At 34.1% G+C, this 15758-nt stretch overlaps 1 protein-coding gene across 13 annotated transcripts in view; it reads left to right on the top strand.

Annotated features, from left to right (window-relative positions):
• Nucleotides 1-15506, top strand: part of LMO3 (LIM domain only 3 (rhombotin-like 2)) — a 63407-nt gene extending 47901 nt beyond the window's left edge. For all 13 annotated transcript variants that reach the window (XM_011975448.1, XM_011975443.1, XM_011975441.1 and 10 more), the window contains 2 exons: nucleotides 3944-4069; nucleotides 12561-15506. In XM_011975448.1, coding sequence (XP_011830838.1) covers nucleotides 3944-4069; nucleotides 12561-12666 — 232 coding nt within the window. In that variant the 3' untranslated portion in view covers nucleotides 12667-15506. The remainder of the gene's footprint in view (nucleotides 1-3943; nucleotides 4070-12560) is intronic.
• Nucleotides 15507-15758: the final 252 nt, after the last annotated feature.

Raw genomic sequence — 15758 nt, 5'->3', positions numbered from 1 at the left:
TCAAAAAAAAAAAAAGAAATGGGTATACACTAAACCATAAAGAGTTTGCTTGATTTATGGCAATGTTGCCGAAGCTGTTGAACATTTAGTAAAAATGCAAAATGTTCTGGTGCCTTTAAAAACATCTAAACTTGTTTTGTCTTAGTTCTTGCAATGCCACCCATACACAAAAGTTATTAAATATTTCTCTGTGCATGCTCACTACAGTGTGGCAGGTGTAATACAGCATACAGGTAGGCTGAGTTCTTACCCATAGGAAAGTTAGAAAGTTATCTGTTAGGTTTTTATATTCATGTCTGTTTTTATACAGACAAAACAAGGTAGTGAAAGCAAAAAAAAAAAAAAAATGGAATAGAAAGGGGACAGAAACATCTTTGGGATTTCAACAGATATTAATAGTTATATGCACTGATATTGTAAAGCCGGTACTTGTCACCTTTTACATTATAAGCCCACTTTTGGAAGTGTGTCAGAAAGAAGATAAAGGTCATATTGCTTAAGGCCTACTATGAACATAAATGATAGGGAAAAAAATCTAGCCCATAAATTGGCAAATTACCATGTACCGTGATTTAATAATCTATAAGACATCTTAAAATGAGCAACATGGATCATTGAACTTATTTTTTTTTTCCTTACCATAAATGTATAAGCTGCTATGCTGTGATTAATTTAGATCAAAATTTCACAATGACTTCCTTTTTAAAATAATGCTTTGTCTATCTCAGTGTATGACTAAGAGCTCTTAGGCCCTCTTATGTAGGGGATGAGACTGTATAAGCACTACAAACAAGAATTTACAGGGATCTCCAGCTTAAATGGAAAAGTGGATCTATGATACCTTTATAAACGAGTGTGGGAGTAAAGGGTGCAGAGGAAGAGGTTACAAGAATTTTCAGGATTATGAGTACTCAAAATGAATTAGATAGTTAAGAGACTGTTTTTAAATATTTCCTAGGCACAGTCTGAAAAAAAAAAATCTTACAAATGAGAACTATGCATGTCTTACGCTTAATTGACATATATGAAAATTCTTTTGCCTCGAAACCCAGATGTCATGTTTGGAAACCAAAGGATAACATTATACATTTGAAAACCCCATTTCATAAAAGAATACTTTGTCTCTTTTCCCAGAGAATCTTGGGTTTGTCCCGCTGAGAAAAAAAGAGAACTCGAATGTAGCTGTAGAATGATCTCTTGATCCTTGGACAAAACTGAGGAAAAAGTCTAACAAATGCATCGCTTTGCAGTAAATTAGATCAGATTTCCGCATCTCCGCACTCAGTCTGTGAGCTGACAGTTCAGTAAAATGTTCCCTTGTAAGGTTCGCCCTCTTAGGAAAAGGGGCAATAATTCATCATTAGGATATCAGAGTCCAGGTGTAGATGGAAGCTGATGGAGCCTCCAGCGAGGCAGGGAAAGTGCGTGGAAGAAGAAAATTTTATCTGAAGCCTAATTCCCTGGTTACAGCAGAGAATAATTAAGATAATATTGCTTCAAGAGTCCTTTAATGATTAAAAATCACATATGCAGAATCCATAAATTGGAGGGCAACAAATTGGAAGGCTATAACGTCAGAGAACTGTTTTGTGCACATTGTAGTGGAAAGTACACTCGTGGCAGTGCGCCGTACGGGCAGCCATCAGAGACGCGGACCATTCCAAGGACTTTGTTTAGATGCAACAAATCATTTGTCTGTTATTAACCCAGAGCTTGTAATTATGCAGATTGCCATAGATTTTCCTGGGCCTGGAAGTGAGATTGAGGGTTGTTCACAGTATAGCAGGCAGCTCAGGGCTGGCCATGCATTACTGAACTTGCCACATTTATCATGTTGACTGATGGCAGCAGAAGCAGGTCTCAGGTCCCAGTGGTTAATGTAGTGGGTAATTAACTGTCATTTGCCTAGTAATAGGCTGATGATCAATGGTTTGTGTGGAAACAAATTCTAATCAGGTAGCTGATAAATGCTCAGCTAGCGAGAGCAATTGAAATTGGGGGAAACTATGTCCAGAATTTCAAAATGGCATTGTGTGTGTATGTTTATTAGATATGAGCAAACTGAATAATTCTTAAAAACGGCTTTATCGCATGTTAACCAGATTTTATATACACAAGTATATCTATATTCATTGAATAAAGAACTTTTAAGTTTTTCTTATTTCTCAAAAATAATAAAGAACAGAAGAAACAACGGCACTTGTAAGTGATGTGCCTCCTAAGTAGGTCATGTTAAGTACACTGAAAAATAAATATGAAATGTTAGAATGAACTAAAAAAATTCTTCTTACAAATGAATAGGATGAAAGCTTTAGTTTGTGATGGTTTTATTTTTTGATGATGCCAGTAGGAGATGTAAGGTATTCCATTTTCGAGGAAGTTCTTTTTAAAGAAATATTATTTATCAAAATACGGATTACAAACTGAGAACATGAAGGTTATTTGTGTTATATTCCTTAAAATAAGCATACTAAAGTATTTTTAAATTCGTGAAGGAAAATAAGTGTTTAACAATTATGAATTTGATCTTCTGGAATGTAAACTTCGCTTACTTTTTATCAAGTGCACAGACTGTGTTAACAAAGTCTTTAAAATGCATTTATTGTTTCTCCCTTCAAGGCGCTTATGCTCTTCAAGAGACCATCCAATAAAAATATGAGTGTAAACATTTATGGCACATTTTGCCAGACACTTAGAAACCGTCCTCACAACTGTTTCCAACAACTGTCATTATGCTGGTAAAAGGAAATAGTGATAAACTTGAAAATGAATATGCAAGCCTTAAGAAAAGGCTTCCCTTTGGAGTCTATAGAAAGTCATAACAGACTTCAGCACATTTGTGCCTAATCCTTAAATTCAATAAAATGAAAGGCTACGTTTTTTAAAAGTACATTTTTATAACCAAAATGAGTTTTCTGTATAGCACCTTTGAATTCATTAGTTTAGAACTGCTTTTAATTTGGTCTTTCCCATGAGAGCTATTATATTTTCCTCCTGTCAGCCTGACGCTGAAGAAAAAAAGAAAACTGGCAGATGTGGTGTTTTTTCATCTAGTTTGCTTCCTAGTAAAAAAAAAAAAAAGTGCATTAACTACTATGCATGGAATATTATTTATAATAATTCTTCCCCACCACTATCAACTTTAAAGAAACTTGGTTTAAATATTGCCAGTGCAAATGGATAAAATATTTCCTCACATTATGAAATGAAAGACATTTTATTTTGTACGTATTTTTAGGTCATTACAAGAACGATTCTCAGGAATCTGCAGCAAATAGGAATTTTTTGAAATCCTAGACAATTCCAGTGGTTCTAACAGTATATTATGCTTCAATTTCTGGCCTAGCTGTATATAGTTTACAGCCTCATTTACTTTAATGTGCTACTTGAATAACATAATCATAGCTATAACTGTGGTATAGAGCCATAAGGTGCATGTATGTGCCTCTATGTTTTTTGACTATTTAAATGGCTTGTTCATAAATGTATTTTTAATAATAACAGCAAACCTTTTAGTAACTAAATGTCAAAAAATAATGAGTCATTCATTAGTTGGTTCCTTTCCCAACTGAAATGTTTAATATATAACATTAAGATCAAAGTTACATTGCTTTTATATTTTCTGTATACTCTAACCCAGAGAAGATTTTTGCTATGAATTCACCCCCATTGACTTCTGTTGATGTGTAGTTATGTAAGCTTCCTAATGTATTTGTCTTTTCCTTTTCTTCTCAAACAAGATGTGATTTTCATCAAGGAAGGTCAACGGAGAATATATTGCAGAAGAATATTTATGCATACACCTAGGATAAAACCCACTTGTGTACATCATAAGGCATTGTGTATTGATAGCTTTACAGGGTGTATTAGCATCATCTCTCTTCACAATCTCAGATTTCTCTGTAAGAGTTTCTAAAAAAAAAAAAAATGTTTCTTATTCTAGGCTCTTCGGTGTAACGGGAAACTGTGCTGCCTGTAGTAAGCTCATCCCTGCCTTTGAGATGGTGATGCGTGCCAAGGACAATGTTTACCACCTGGACTGCTTTGCATGTCAGCTTTGTAATCAGAGGTAAGCAGATCTCTTTTTGGTCTCTAAAAAATGGTAAGCCTCTCTGTGCTGACTATTGATTTAATAGGTGGAAATTATATTCATACATTTAAAGCAATTAATCTCAGCATTTTTCTGTTCTGTAAACTTTAATCCTATGCCAGAAACAAACCACTAAGGAGAAGAAAGGTTTTAAGACTTACTTCTACCTGAAAGAAAAGCATCATATAAGAGCACATAACAGAAAATGGAAACACTTCTGTAAACTTTGACTTCTTTTACTCATTCCTTTCTTTTATTATTTTCCTGTCTTTTAAAAAGTACTTTGAAATATCTCCTTTATTGTACGACTTATGTGAGCAAATAAATTGTCAGTGAAGCAAATATACAGGAATTTGTTGCGGGCATTTTGTATTCTTCTTATTTTTTATATTTTAATTTCCTTATCTCTCGTGTTTTTGTTTTTGTTTTTTTAACACAAGGTCTGGTTCTGTCACCCAGCCTGGAGTACAGTGGCGCTAACATGGGTCATGCAGCCTCAATTTCTGTGCTCAAGCAATCCTCCTGCTTCAGCCTCCCAAGTAGCTGGGAGTACAGGTGTGCACTACCATGCCTGGCTAATTTTTTTTTTCATTTTTTATAGAGACGGAGTATCACTATGTTACCCAGGCTGGTCTCAAACTCCTGGCCTCAAGCAGTCCTCCACCTCAGCCTCCCAAAGTGTGGGGATTATAGGCATGAGCCTCCACCCCCACCCACTGTAGATGTTTACCTTAAATTTTAACCCTGTGCTATATGTACTTTTGCAGTTATTTCAGTTATCTTTGAGAATCAGGCCAGATATAGCTAATAATTAAACAATTATCATCATTAGAGAGGAGCATTTGAAAAAGTGTTGAACAGGGAATCTGGAGACCTAAATTCTAATATGGGCTCTGCCACTAATAAGCTGTGTGATCTTAAACCAAAACTTTCCCTCTCTGGACCTCAGGTTTTTCATTTGTAACATATGAAGCTGAATTAGTTCATCTCAGAGAATTCTTTCAGCTCGAAAGTATTATCACTTAATTCCATTTTTTTCTTATTGAAAGTTATATTTTTTATTTCTGTGAAAACTATATACTACTGGCACCTATTTTATGTGATAAATGGAGAGGATTTTAGAATATTAAAATATACATACTAAAAATACAACATTTCAAAAATTAGGACACTTGATAGATTTTAATGAAAATGAATTCACTGAGTTTCTGTGAGAATACCTGGACGGAGTATAGAATCAATAAATATTAGTTGCATCAAGTTCTCAGTTATTGTAATTTACTCTGAAAGGCACTATTTGATGCAGAATTTTCTCATGAGACCCTATAGAACAGTAGAAAGAATGTGACATTTACAGTGAGAACGGGATTCACATTTCAGCACCACCATATGTTAGCGGATATATTAGCTGTGTGATCTTGAGAATGTTACTTAATCTCTCTGAATGTGATTCCCACACCCATAAAATAGAAACACTAATACCTCTCTTGCAGAGTTTGGAACTTAAATGAAATAATTTATATTAAATGTCAGGAACACAACAGGCTCTCAGAAGTTAGTTATTTTTGTAATTTACCAAATAATATTCCACTACCTTGACTTTCCCACAAGACATTATGTCACAATAGTGCTTCTTGCTAAATGTAGATATTCAGATTGCATAAAAAACAAATGCTTATATCTCTACCTGGTTAAATTCATGGGAGCATAATTTATTAAACAAGGTGTGTAACAGTTTGAAGGCATATGCTATACATTGCTAAATGATCTCCAGGAAAGTTATACCAATTACCCTCCTAGCAGAAATCTATAAAACTACGCATTCCCTCACATTCACTCTAGGAATTATGTTTTTTTTTAAAAAATCCTTGCCACCTTGAGTGATGATTTCTAACTATAATTTCTAATTGGCATTTATTTGATTCCTGGTGGTCCTTTGGTATTCCTTCTTTTAAAGAAGTAGGCAGTTTATGTCCTTTGTCCATTTTTTTCTATTAAGTAGGCTTACCTTTTTTATCCATGTTCTACATAGAAAATAAAAACATCATTCAAGTGCTAAACCCAGCCTAAATTCTATTATGATGCAAAGTAATTGTAGGTTGTTAATGCTATTTACAAATCATATATCAATTTTATTTCACCATTGAAATAAAAAGTTGCATTCACGATTAAGTCTGTCTCCTCAGGAGAACTCAGTCAAGTAAGACAAACACTCCTAAATTTTGACTCTAAAACTGTTCACATTCTTATTGCTGCAAAATACTATTCTAGTATCATTATTAAAGTACCTAATATATTTCTGTGTTCGCTTCATTTATTACATGCCATAATGGGACTGCATATCTTTAGTGCTGGTTATGCACAATTAGCACTTAGTTATTGTCGTGTCACTTCAGCCCTTACAAGACAAACTTCTTTAATGCAAGAAGTCAGCTAATCTTCATCAGTCAAGCAAAGCAGACAAATTTTGTTACCCAGGATACAGAAGGCTTTAATAGAGGAGATTCTCCTTTTACTCTAAAGTTTGCTTCAGTCCCCTCTAGGAAACCCGTATCCCACTTCCAGTAGCCAAATCGTTGTCACAATATTGCACTTTTTCAAGTGAAACACAAGGCAAATAGGTAATTCATAGGCATTTTCCCTTAAGCAAACTTTATTGACTTCTGAAGTTGTGGAATTACACAGGTTTGTGAATTGCATTCAGCAGTCATTTCATCTTAACTTTTAAATCAAAGTATCATTAAGATCCAAAGCATTTCAAAAAGTAACAGTAATAATAACCTTTCAGGATTGATTGTTCCTTATATATAGATCTTCTCTGCCCCTTTTAGAGGAGTATAGCTAAAATGTGAATCCTACATTAAAATTCTGCTAGTTTCTCTATTTTAAAAGGTACTGCAGGAGGGTTATTTAAGCTTGTTTTATGGTATCTTGAATCTCATTCAGAATTAGAAGATTCTATATAACTGGTTAATTTCTTAAAGGTGAATCAGTCCCTTAGAAAACTCAGTAAAAACTAAATGATAGTTTTGTAAGAAAAGGAAAAAAAAAAAAAAAGCTTGTGATGAGATTTTCCCAAATAAGTAAAATTATGTAACAATTAATTTTCTTTTTTTTCAGAATAAAGCACTGTGCTAGGCTCTGTGGAAGCTGAGGTTGATAAAATCTAGTTTATTTCTTAGAGGTGTCCAGAGCTATGGGAGACACAGGACATCAAAGACTCACAGAAGAGTGTAATCGATGCTAAATAGATCTATACTGAAGGAAGAGAGAGCCATCCTTCTTGAAGTGTTAGGGAAGCATCAAAAGCCTGATGTGCTGAGTCTTAACAAAAAGAACTCCCTAGAACTGGTTGACTTATAGGAAGTGTGTCTGCTGGGGGTTGGGGAAGATGAGGGAGCCAGGGAGCAGTGAGGAAAGGAATTTTCAGCAAATTGAGCAACGTGCAAAGGCATGCAGATGTGAAAGCATTTGACGGGTTTAGGAAATGAAAAGCAGCTCAGTATGTTCAGAGATTAGAGAAGCGGTTTGGTAGGCATATGGAGGAGTAGAAAGAGAGCAAGCACCTAGAGGAAATGAAATTGTAAACTTAGTCTTTGAAAAGCCATTAAATAAAAGTCAAAATGAATACAAATTTAAACTAGTCATCTAAAATACATTTGTTATTTAAAGCTATTGGTTTCTGGAATAAATCTACCTTAACCAATTTTTATTGACCACACACCTTAAGTGGTAGTGCAGTTTATGATGGTTCTGCAAAGGGTTCAAAAGAAATATCACTCGTGGTCGTTTCCCGCAGAACTGCTGACTATAATGGGAAACCAGTTACACTTTCATGAGAAATTTTGAAACACCAAAATAAACAGTACACCAATAAATACGTGCTTTGGGAGAGAGCAGAATAAGCAAATTTCCATGGTCAGAGGATGTTGATGGAGCGAATGGGAACTCAAGCATTGTTAGAATTTAAGTAGACAGAAAAAGGGGAGAAATATTTATTGCTGGGGAACACCTTAAGTAAAGGTGAAAAGATTATCATTACCAAATAGTAATGATAGCAAATTCTGATAAAGTATTAGTCAAACACCCAACACTGTTCTGAGAATTTTACATGTACTCACTCATTGAATACTCAAAATATCCCATAAATAGGTAGTTATTAGCTTCATTTGACAGATGAGGAAAGTAAAGTATAATAAATGTAAGTAACTTGCCCAAGATTACAGTAAGAAGAAAATGGTAGACTCAAGATTTAAACCCAAGGAATCTGGTCTCCCTCTCTGGAGTCAGCTTCATTTCAACAGAGGTATTTTATTGTCTGACTAAGAGCATATAAATGTGAGTCGATATAGTGGAGTTAAAGTAAGGTAAACTTTGAACAATGTATAGCAAGATTTGGGGTGCGGGCAGTGTAGTTTGATACAGTAAGGGTTGTTAGCGGTGAGATGCAGAATGACAACCGGATTGTCAGTGGGAAAGACAGTAAATTTGTTCACAGGTGTATAGTGGTGGAATAGAGTACACAACCCAGAACTCTTACTGAAAACGGTATAGTATGGAAATCTCTAACTTACAGTTAACTGAAGATGTGGAATAGGAAAGTATAGACACTAGAAATATGGATTGGATCTCCCTTGTTATCTAAGTGTTGTGAGACAGAAATTAATCATAATTGTCAGTCACTAACTTTAGGAAAAGAAGATGGCTAGGCTAACATTTCTATTTCTTAAAAGGGATGTTACCAGTGGAGGCTTCTTAGCATAGGCTTTTGATAACCTGCTTAAATTAAGCACTATATTTTATAAGGATGATTTACTAGTTGTGCTTGTTTCCTATACTTCTCAAGTCTCTAAGACTATATGAAGAAGCACTCAAAAATATCTAGAAATTAAATCTAATATTCCAAAACATCAGAATCAGATGGTTTAATAATCCGATTGGGCATCTCCTTATTCCTTACCATAATTTTTTTTAAATGAGGGTAAAACTAATTGAACTGAGCATACTACAAGTAATTAGGGTCAGATTACAAGAAGGATTATGTTTATTTTTAGTAATTGTAGCCTGTTAATATACTTGCGGTATCCTCTGGCTATCACTCCTTTCATAATGCTTTTTTTTCCCCTGCAAATGCTGAATCTCATAAGAAGTTGGTTAAATAACACTGGAAATTAGCATTTCTTACAAAATCACAGTTACAGATTAATGTGTTAAATACGTACTCTGTATTGCTGTCTCTCAAATTTCTTTATATGTATATATGAAGCATTTTTTAAAGAGGGTATCAACCTTAATTGCATACCAATCATAATCTGCTCTTAACCACAGCTTTCAAGGCTGTTTTGTTTGAGTCACATGTGCAAATGTGACATCCCTCATCCATGTTCTGTTTCATCTTGACCTTTAAGTATAAATTGAAATGCGTATAAAATGCACTTTATCCAGTTGATAGCGTATTAGTAATAAAATGTGTCAGGTAAGGATATTTTAGAAAAGTTCCCTGTCCCTCTCTCTCTCTCTCTCTCTCCCCCTCTGTTACTGTATATATACCACCTAATTGAATAGTAGGCAGACTTTTTTAAAGTTACGCAAAAGAGAGGCTGAGGCAGGAGAATGGCGTGAACTCGGGAGGCGGAGCTTGCAGTGAGCCGAGGTTGCGCCACTGCACTCCAGTCTGGGCGACAGAGCAGGACTCCATCTAAAAAAAAAAAAAAGAAAGAAAGAAAGAAAGAAAAGAAAAGTTATGCAAAAGAATAATAGTCCTACAAAGAACCCAGCTATACCCTGTATTGCCATTTAATCTTCACATTATTCTTGTAGCCTGCATGCTGTACTGCCCTCAGGTAAAAGCTTGAGTCTTGAATCCAAAAAGACGTGGGTTATTTTCCTGCCCTTATTACATACGTTCTAACTATAGAATCTTGGGCAGGGTTTTTAAATTCTGGAATGGAATCTTAGGTTTTTCTTCTGTAAAAAGCCATGATAACGCTTACTTTCTAGGTTGGATGTAGGGAATAAATGTGATCATGAACATACATGCTTAGCATTTAGCACATGGTAAGTATTAAAAGGTGGCTATTTTACCTATAGTCCAAACACTGAGGTAAGATCTTAGATATTTCATTTCTACTCCTTGCCACAAGCCTACAAAGGCGACTGATGTCACAGGTATTAAAAACCAAAGTTTTAGTTTCAATTATGGAAAGTGGGAAGGTAGAGTTTGGACCCTACTGGTTGCACTATACGTCTCCGCCTTTCAGACACTTTTCATTTGAACCTCTCTATAATCTAGTTACAGGGCTCTTTTTCTCTTACACATGGGGAACTGAGCCAGGGATGGTCTGAACTGTACCCAGGTCTTGTAACGGGTAGGTGATAGAGGCAGGATTCAAGACAGATCCCCAGGCTCTTGGTTTTGTGTTTTCTCACTTTAATTACCTTGAATGTATTATTCTACAAATACAAATTTTCTAAACGTGAAGGCCTCTAAAGGTACGAATGGCATGACATAACATGGGAACATGACAAAGAAAACGTTTTTATTTGATGGCTAGTAGAATTTTAGGGCTTACGAAAGAAGTAAAGCAAAATTTTAAACAATATGGAGTTAAAAGAGAGTATTTCCGGATTAAATGGTTTTTAGAAAAAATGATTTAGTAATATCAGCTGGAACACAAGAGTGTTTTATTGAATCTACTTGTTTTTGGTGACATTTTATTATTTGCATATTAGTCAAAATTAATTTCAACAGTAATATAAATTAATAACTTTGAACAGTAAACATATTCTACATGGCTATTTTATATAATTTCACATAAAAAATAAGCTATCAGTTTGACTACTTAGGTCTATTCAACAAGAGAAATATTTCCTTTTATTCAGCATATCCTAGTCATCAGGATATTGTCAAACCGGTTTGTACAAACATCATTATTGAAGGGCAACATTTAAAGGATACAGGTTACAACTAATACAAGGAAAATATACTTAAAGCCCCAAACTTGAATTATTTATTGTATCCAGTAGCTTTGACCACAAACAGCTCTAGGATTTCAAGATCAGTGCATAGTCTGTGCTTTCAATCAACACCATCAGCAGGCAGTAATCCTGGGGAAAAAAAGTAAATTCCACAAATAAACAGACCAATTTTCCTTTAAGAGGAAAGCTAATTCTTTTCAATCTACTTTTTTTTTTTAATTACACTATTTTCCCCTCTATCTACTTAGCTAGTATAAGGATAAATTTCCAAAGCTACCCAGTTGGAAAAAAAAATAAGTTCACTGTTTGTCTAGCATTCCAATCTTTGCAAATGTAAATCAGTCCAACTGCTCCTCATTTAAACCTTCAACTTCACAAAACATTAAAGGGTGGTTTTCACTACACAATTTAATCTATCCACTAAGGTTTCTGCTGGAACATCATTTGAAATTGACTATCTGATAAAGAGAGACTACTATCAAAGGTCAGAGAGGTCAACTTGTATAATTACAAGTAGTTTTACTGGGTCAACTCTACCAGACACCACTGTTTGAAGGTTAAATTGTTACAATTAAATATATATACAGATCTCCCCAGAGTTACTTTATTGTTAAATGTACCGGAAACAGAAAAAGCATTTATTTCTGACCTTAATTGTGTCCAAAGTGTCACCATGGGGAAATCATACAAAAAGAACATTTATTAAAAACATTACAGGCTTGCACATTAAACAATGCTTTATAAAATAAAATGCATAATTAGCTATTGGAAACTCGTTTAATTTATCACATCAATATTAAGTAGTTCATTTAGGTTACTCCCTTTGGTTAAATTGGAAGTGCTCTAAGAAATGACATCTACTATTTCATGTTAGTGAACTTGCCACAAACAAAGGAATATGGCTCAGCATCAGAGTCTAATGCTAGAGCAACTCTTACTTCAGAATGATTACTTCTAGATTACTAAAATTTAATCACGTTTTAATAACAGAGTAAAAGAAAGCTTTAAATGGGAAGCTTTAAAATGGGCTATTTTCTAATTGTTTGATTCATTTTAATGCCTTTTCCTTTTTTATTAAGTGCCTAAATGGCCAGAGATGAAATCATCCATAATTACTGCAGTGAAACATTATTACCATTCTTTCTTTTATTTTAATGGGTGTAAATACAGATCAGTTCCTTTTATTTTTTTTATTTCCAATGTGGGGGAAAAAAAAAAAAAAAAAAGCAAGTCATCTTGGGTGCCCAAAGTGTATATCTCAATATCCTTACAATTTTTGCATGCAAAGGCAAGATTTCAAATGTGTGCAACATTTCATTAAATGAAGTAAATGGTAAATGGTTTAATTCTGATCATGAAGACAACTGTCTAAGCCAGTTTTTCAGATTCAGAGAATTACCATGTGAAACTATTATTAGGAAAATAAATCTTCATATTTATAGATCCAAATGCAATGTTCTTAACCACATTTTATTGTTTAAAATATTTTCAGATTTTGTGTTGGAGACAAATTTTTCCTAAAGAATAACATGATCCTTTGCCAGACGGACTACGAGGAAGGTTTAATGAAAGAAGGTTATGCACCCCAGGTTCGCTGATCTATCAACATCACCCCATTAAGAATACAAAGCACTACATTCTTTTATCTTTTTTGCTCCACATGTATATAAGAATCGACACAGGAACCTACTGAATAGCGTAGATATAGGAAGGCAGGATGGTTATATGGAATAAAAGGCGGACTGCATCTGTATGTAGTGAAATTGCCCCAGTTCAGAGTTGAATGTTTATTATTAAAGAAAAAAGTAATGTACATATTGCTGGATTTTTTTGCTTGCTATTCGTTTTTGTGTCACTTGGCATGAGATGTTTATTTTGGACTATTGTATATAATGTATTGTAATATTTGAAGCACAAATGTAATACAGTTTTATTGTGTTACCATTTGTGTTCCGTTTGCTTCTTTGTATTGTTGCATTTAGTACAATCAGTGTTTAAACTTACTGTATATTTATGCTTTCTGTATTTACCAGCTATTTTAAATGAGCTGTAACTTTCTAGTAAAGAATTGAAAAGCAAATCTCACTAATGATACACAGATAGATAAAGCAAGTCTATCAACATTAAAAATACTAAAAAATAAAGACACACACAGAGCATTTTAGTGACATCCGCTACTTATTGCCGCTATAAGTTAGAGTCTATCAGTGTTCTTGTTATAACCCCCTATTTTCAGGGGGTTAAAAATCAGCTTTAAAAAATACATAAAAATTTCATCTTAAAGCACTTTCATTTTATACCAACGTGAAAAGTGCCATTTTTAGAATAACTTTAAAGCTTAACAGGTTTCCTTTTAATATCCTTTTTTTGTGTGCTCTTTACCTACACAATGGCTTCGTTTTGCTTTTTCAGCCACACCCCTTATGTGAACTAGTGCCTTTGGGTATCATGTAAAATTTTTTCCAAAGGGTTACTTTAAAAATCTGTTACCACAATTATGAGATAATCTTTCAGCGATAAATTAAACTTGTGTATAAATTCTGCCCAGATCTCTCCACAAGAGCTGAGGGTTTAATAACTTTATGGCTTAATAAATGTATGACACTGAAAAGATTTGAGTGTGAATCTACTGAAATCACTATAATGCACATTGAAGCTGTGATGGTATTTGAGTAGTGAGGTTACTTTTGATCAGAGCAACATAATGCTCATAGAATCTTCTAGAAGAAGAGAAACAAAGGGATTGATAAAAAGCTGAGAGCTAGTGATTATATATTTTTTTGTATTTACCTGACATTTATTTTAATGTTCAAAAAGTAAACGCATTAAGTTTGATGTGTTTTACTCTCTCACTGTTTTAAGTAATTACCAACTCAGAATACATCACTCTTAGGCTGAAATTTGTCTTTCCATTTTTTAAGGTGAAATAGTACTACCTTACATGATAGCATACAAAGAAGAAAGCTCTAGAAACAGAAATTATGGAGAATGATTATTTAAATTACAATTAAGGAAATGAGAATATGATCCCCTCTTCTGGGCTGCCCACAAACTTGCTTCTTTGCTTTTGCTCCTTGTAATAGAACTGCTTTTCAACAAATTAATTCTACACGGCACCATTAACCATATTTTCACTACAGCAAACTTAGTGCTATGAGTTTGCTTTTTCTTTGTTTTTTCTCGATCACTTGTATAGGAAACAATATTTTCCAGTGTTATTTGCATATATATTTTGTCCTTACAATATATGCATTACAGATGAAAATTAAATGTTATACCTGGATTCTTGGGTTGGGGCCAAAATATTAAGCTGAAAATAATGCTGGTGTGGATTTGTTTTAAAACAAAGCTTTATTATGAACATGCATGTGAATCTGGATATTGCCTCTTATTTTTAAGAAAATGGTTCTGTGAAAAGTGAATGATATGTATTTTTACAAATGCTTCATGGTTAGGAATCTTCAAGTCCCATGTTCCCCAGATTTGAGATATACTAAAGAAAGAAAATCAAAAATAGCTATTTGGGGCCTACAAAAATAACTATTATTTTAGCCTTAGAGCCTTACACTTGTTTCATGAAAAGAAAGGACTTGCATAACCAAAATAAACAAAGCAAGACACATTAAAAATGTGTGGGGGAGAGAGAAGTGAAAAGTGGCTTTCTTAATGCAGCCCTGCTGGTCCCCATTAACAATTGCTTGAAATTCACGTGGATGTAAAATTATAATTGTCAGTATCTTATTCAGATGATCTTTTAAGGTTTAGCTGGTTTTGCTTTTGTTTATCTATATGTCAAAATACTTGTAAATTGGGAAAAAAACTTCTCTCAGCTTCTTGAAGCTGTTCAACTATCCTTGCCATTGGAAGACCAAACAAGGTTTTCACTTTTTCTTTCACATAATATGCTGAGAAATATTTCTTATGCTTTTTACTACAAACAAAATTACTCACCTGGATTAAAGATTAAGGCCTTAATCTGTTTAGATTATCTTTAATCTCCATGAAATTGTGAAACAAGACAGGAATAATGTTTCAGCTATAGGCCATTTTACAGCTAATTGCCCATAAATTGTAGCATTTATTGACCTGAAGTACTAAGCTAATTGTCTTGACTACTCAAAGCCCCTGAATTGTTGTCAACTTTCTCCTTTGTGTTGTGTAGCCCTAACGTCATTTAGCTTGTTGTCTGATGCCTCCAGTAGGACACCTTTGATGGAGCTTTGATTTCTGAGCAGCGAAAGCTCCCTTCCTAAGATGCATCTCGCATAGGCTGCCTACGATGAAGGACCGTGCACCTCCACTCCAACAGAGTGCTGAGTTTAAAGCTGACCTGTGTTTGTAATTTCACTTTCATCTTGCTTAATAAATATCTGCTGGATTCTTTCATTCACTTTTTTACATTTGGATTTATGTTTTTAATAAAAGGGGTGTTATACTATTTGATTGCACTTAATCGGCAAAATTTAAGGTGATCTCTAGAAAGCATATGTTAAGTCCATGAAAAGAAAAAAAGGTGTGTGAGGACATTTACTTTCTAAAGCTAAGTCATAACAAACATAGACAAAGCACCCCAAATGTTTCTCTGAATGTTACGTTTAGGATCTCTGAGCTAGGTCGTTTCCTGCTGTTTATTTTTATGGGGAAAATAAAACTCTCAAACATGAAGGTAGCGATTGCTGGGTGTAATTTT

The sequence above is a fragment of the Mandrillus leucophaeus genome, unplaced genomic scaffold (assembly GCF_000951045.1).
Source record: "Mandrillus leucophaeus isolate KB7577 unplaced genomic scaffold, Mleu.le_1.0 Scaffold156, whole genome shotgun sequence".
Taxonomy (NCBI): domain Eukaryota; kingdom Metazoa; phylum Chordata; class Mammalia; order Primates; family Cercopithecidae; genus Mandrillus; species Mandrillus leucophaeus.
The sequence above is the reverse complement of the archived record's forward strand: the minus strand, read 5'-3'. Positions and strand labels throughout refer to the sequence as shown.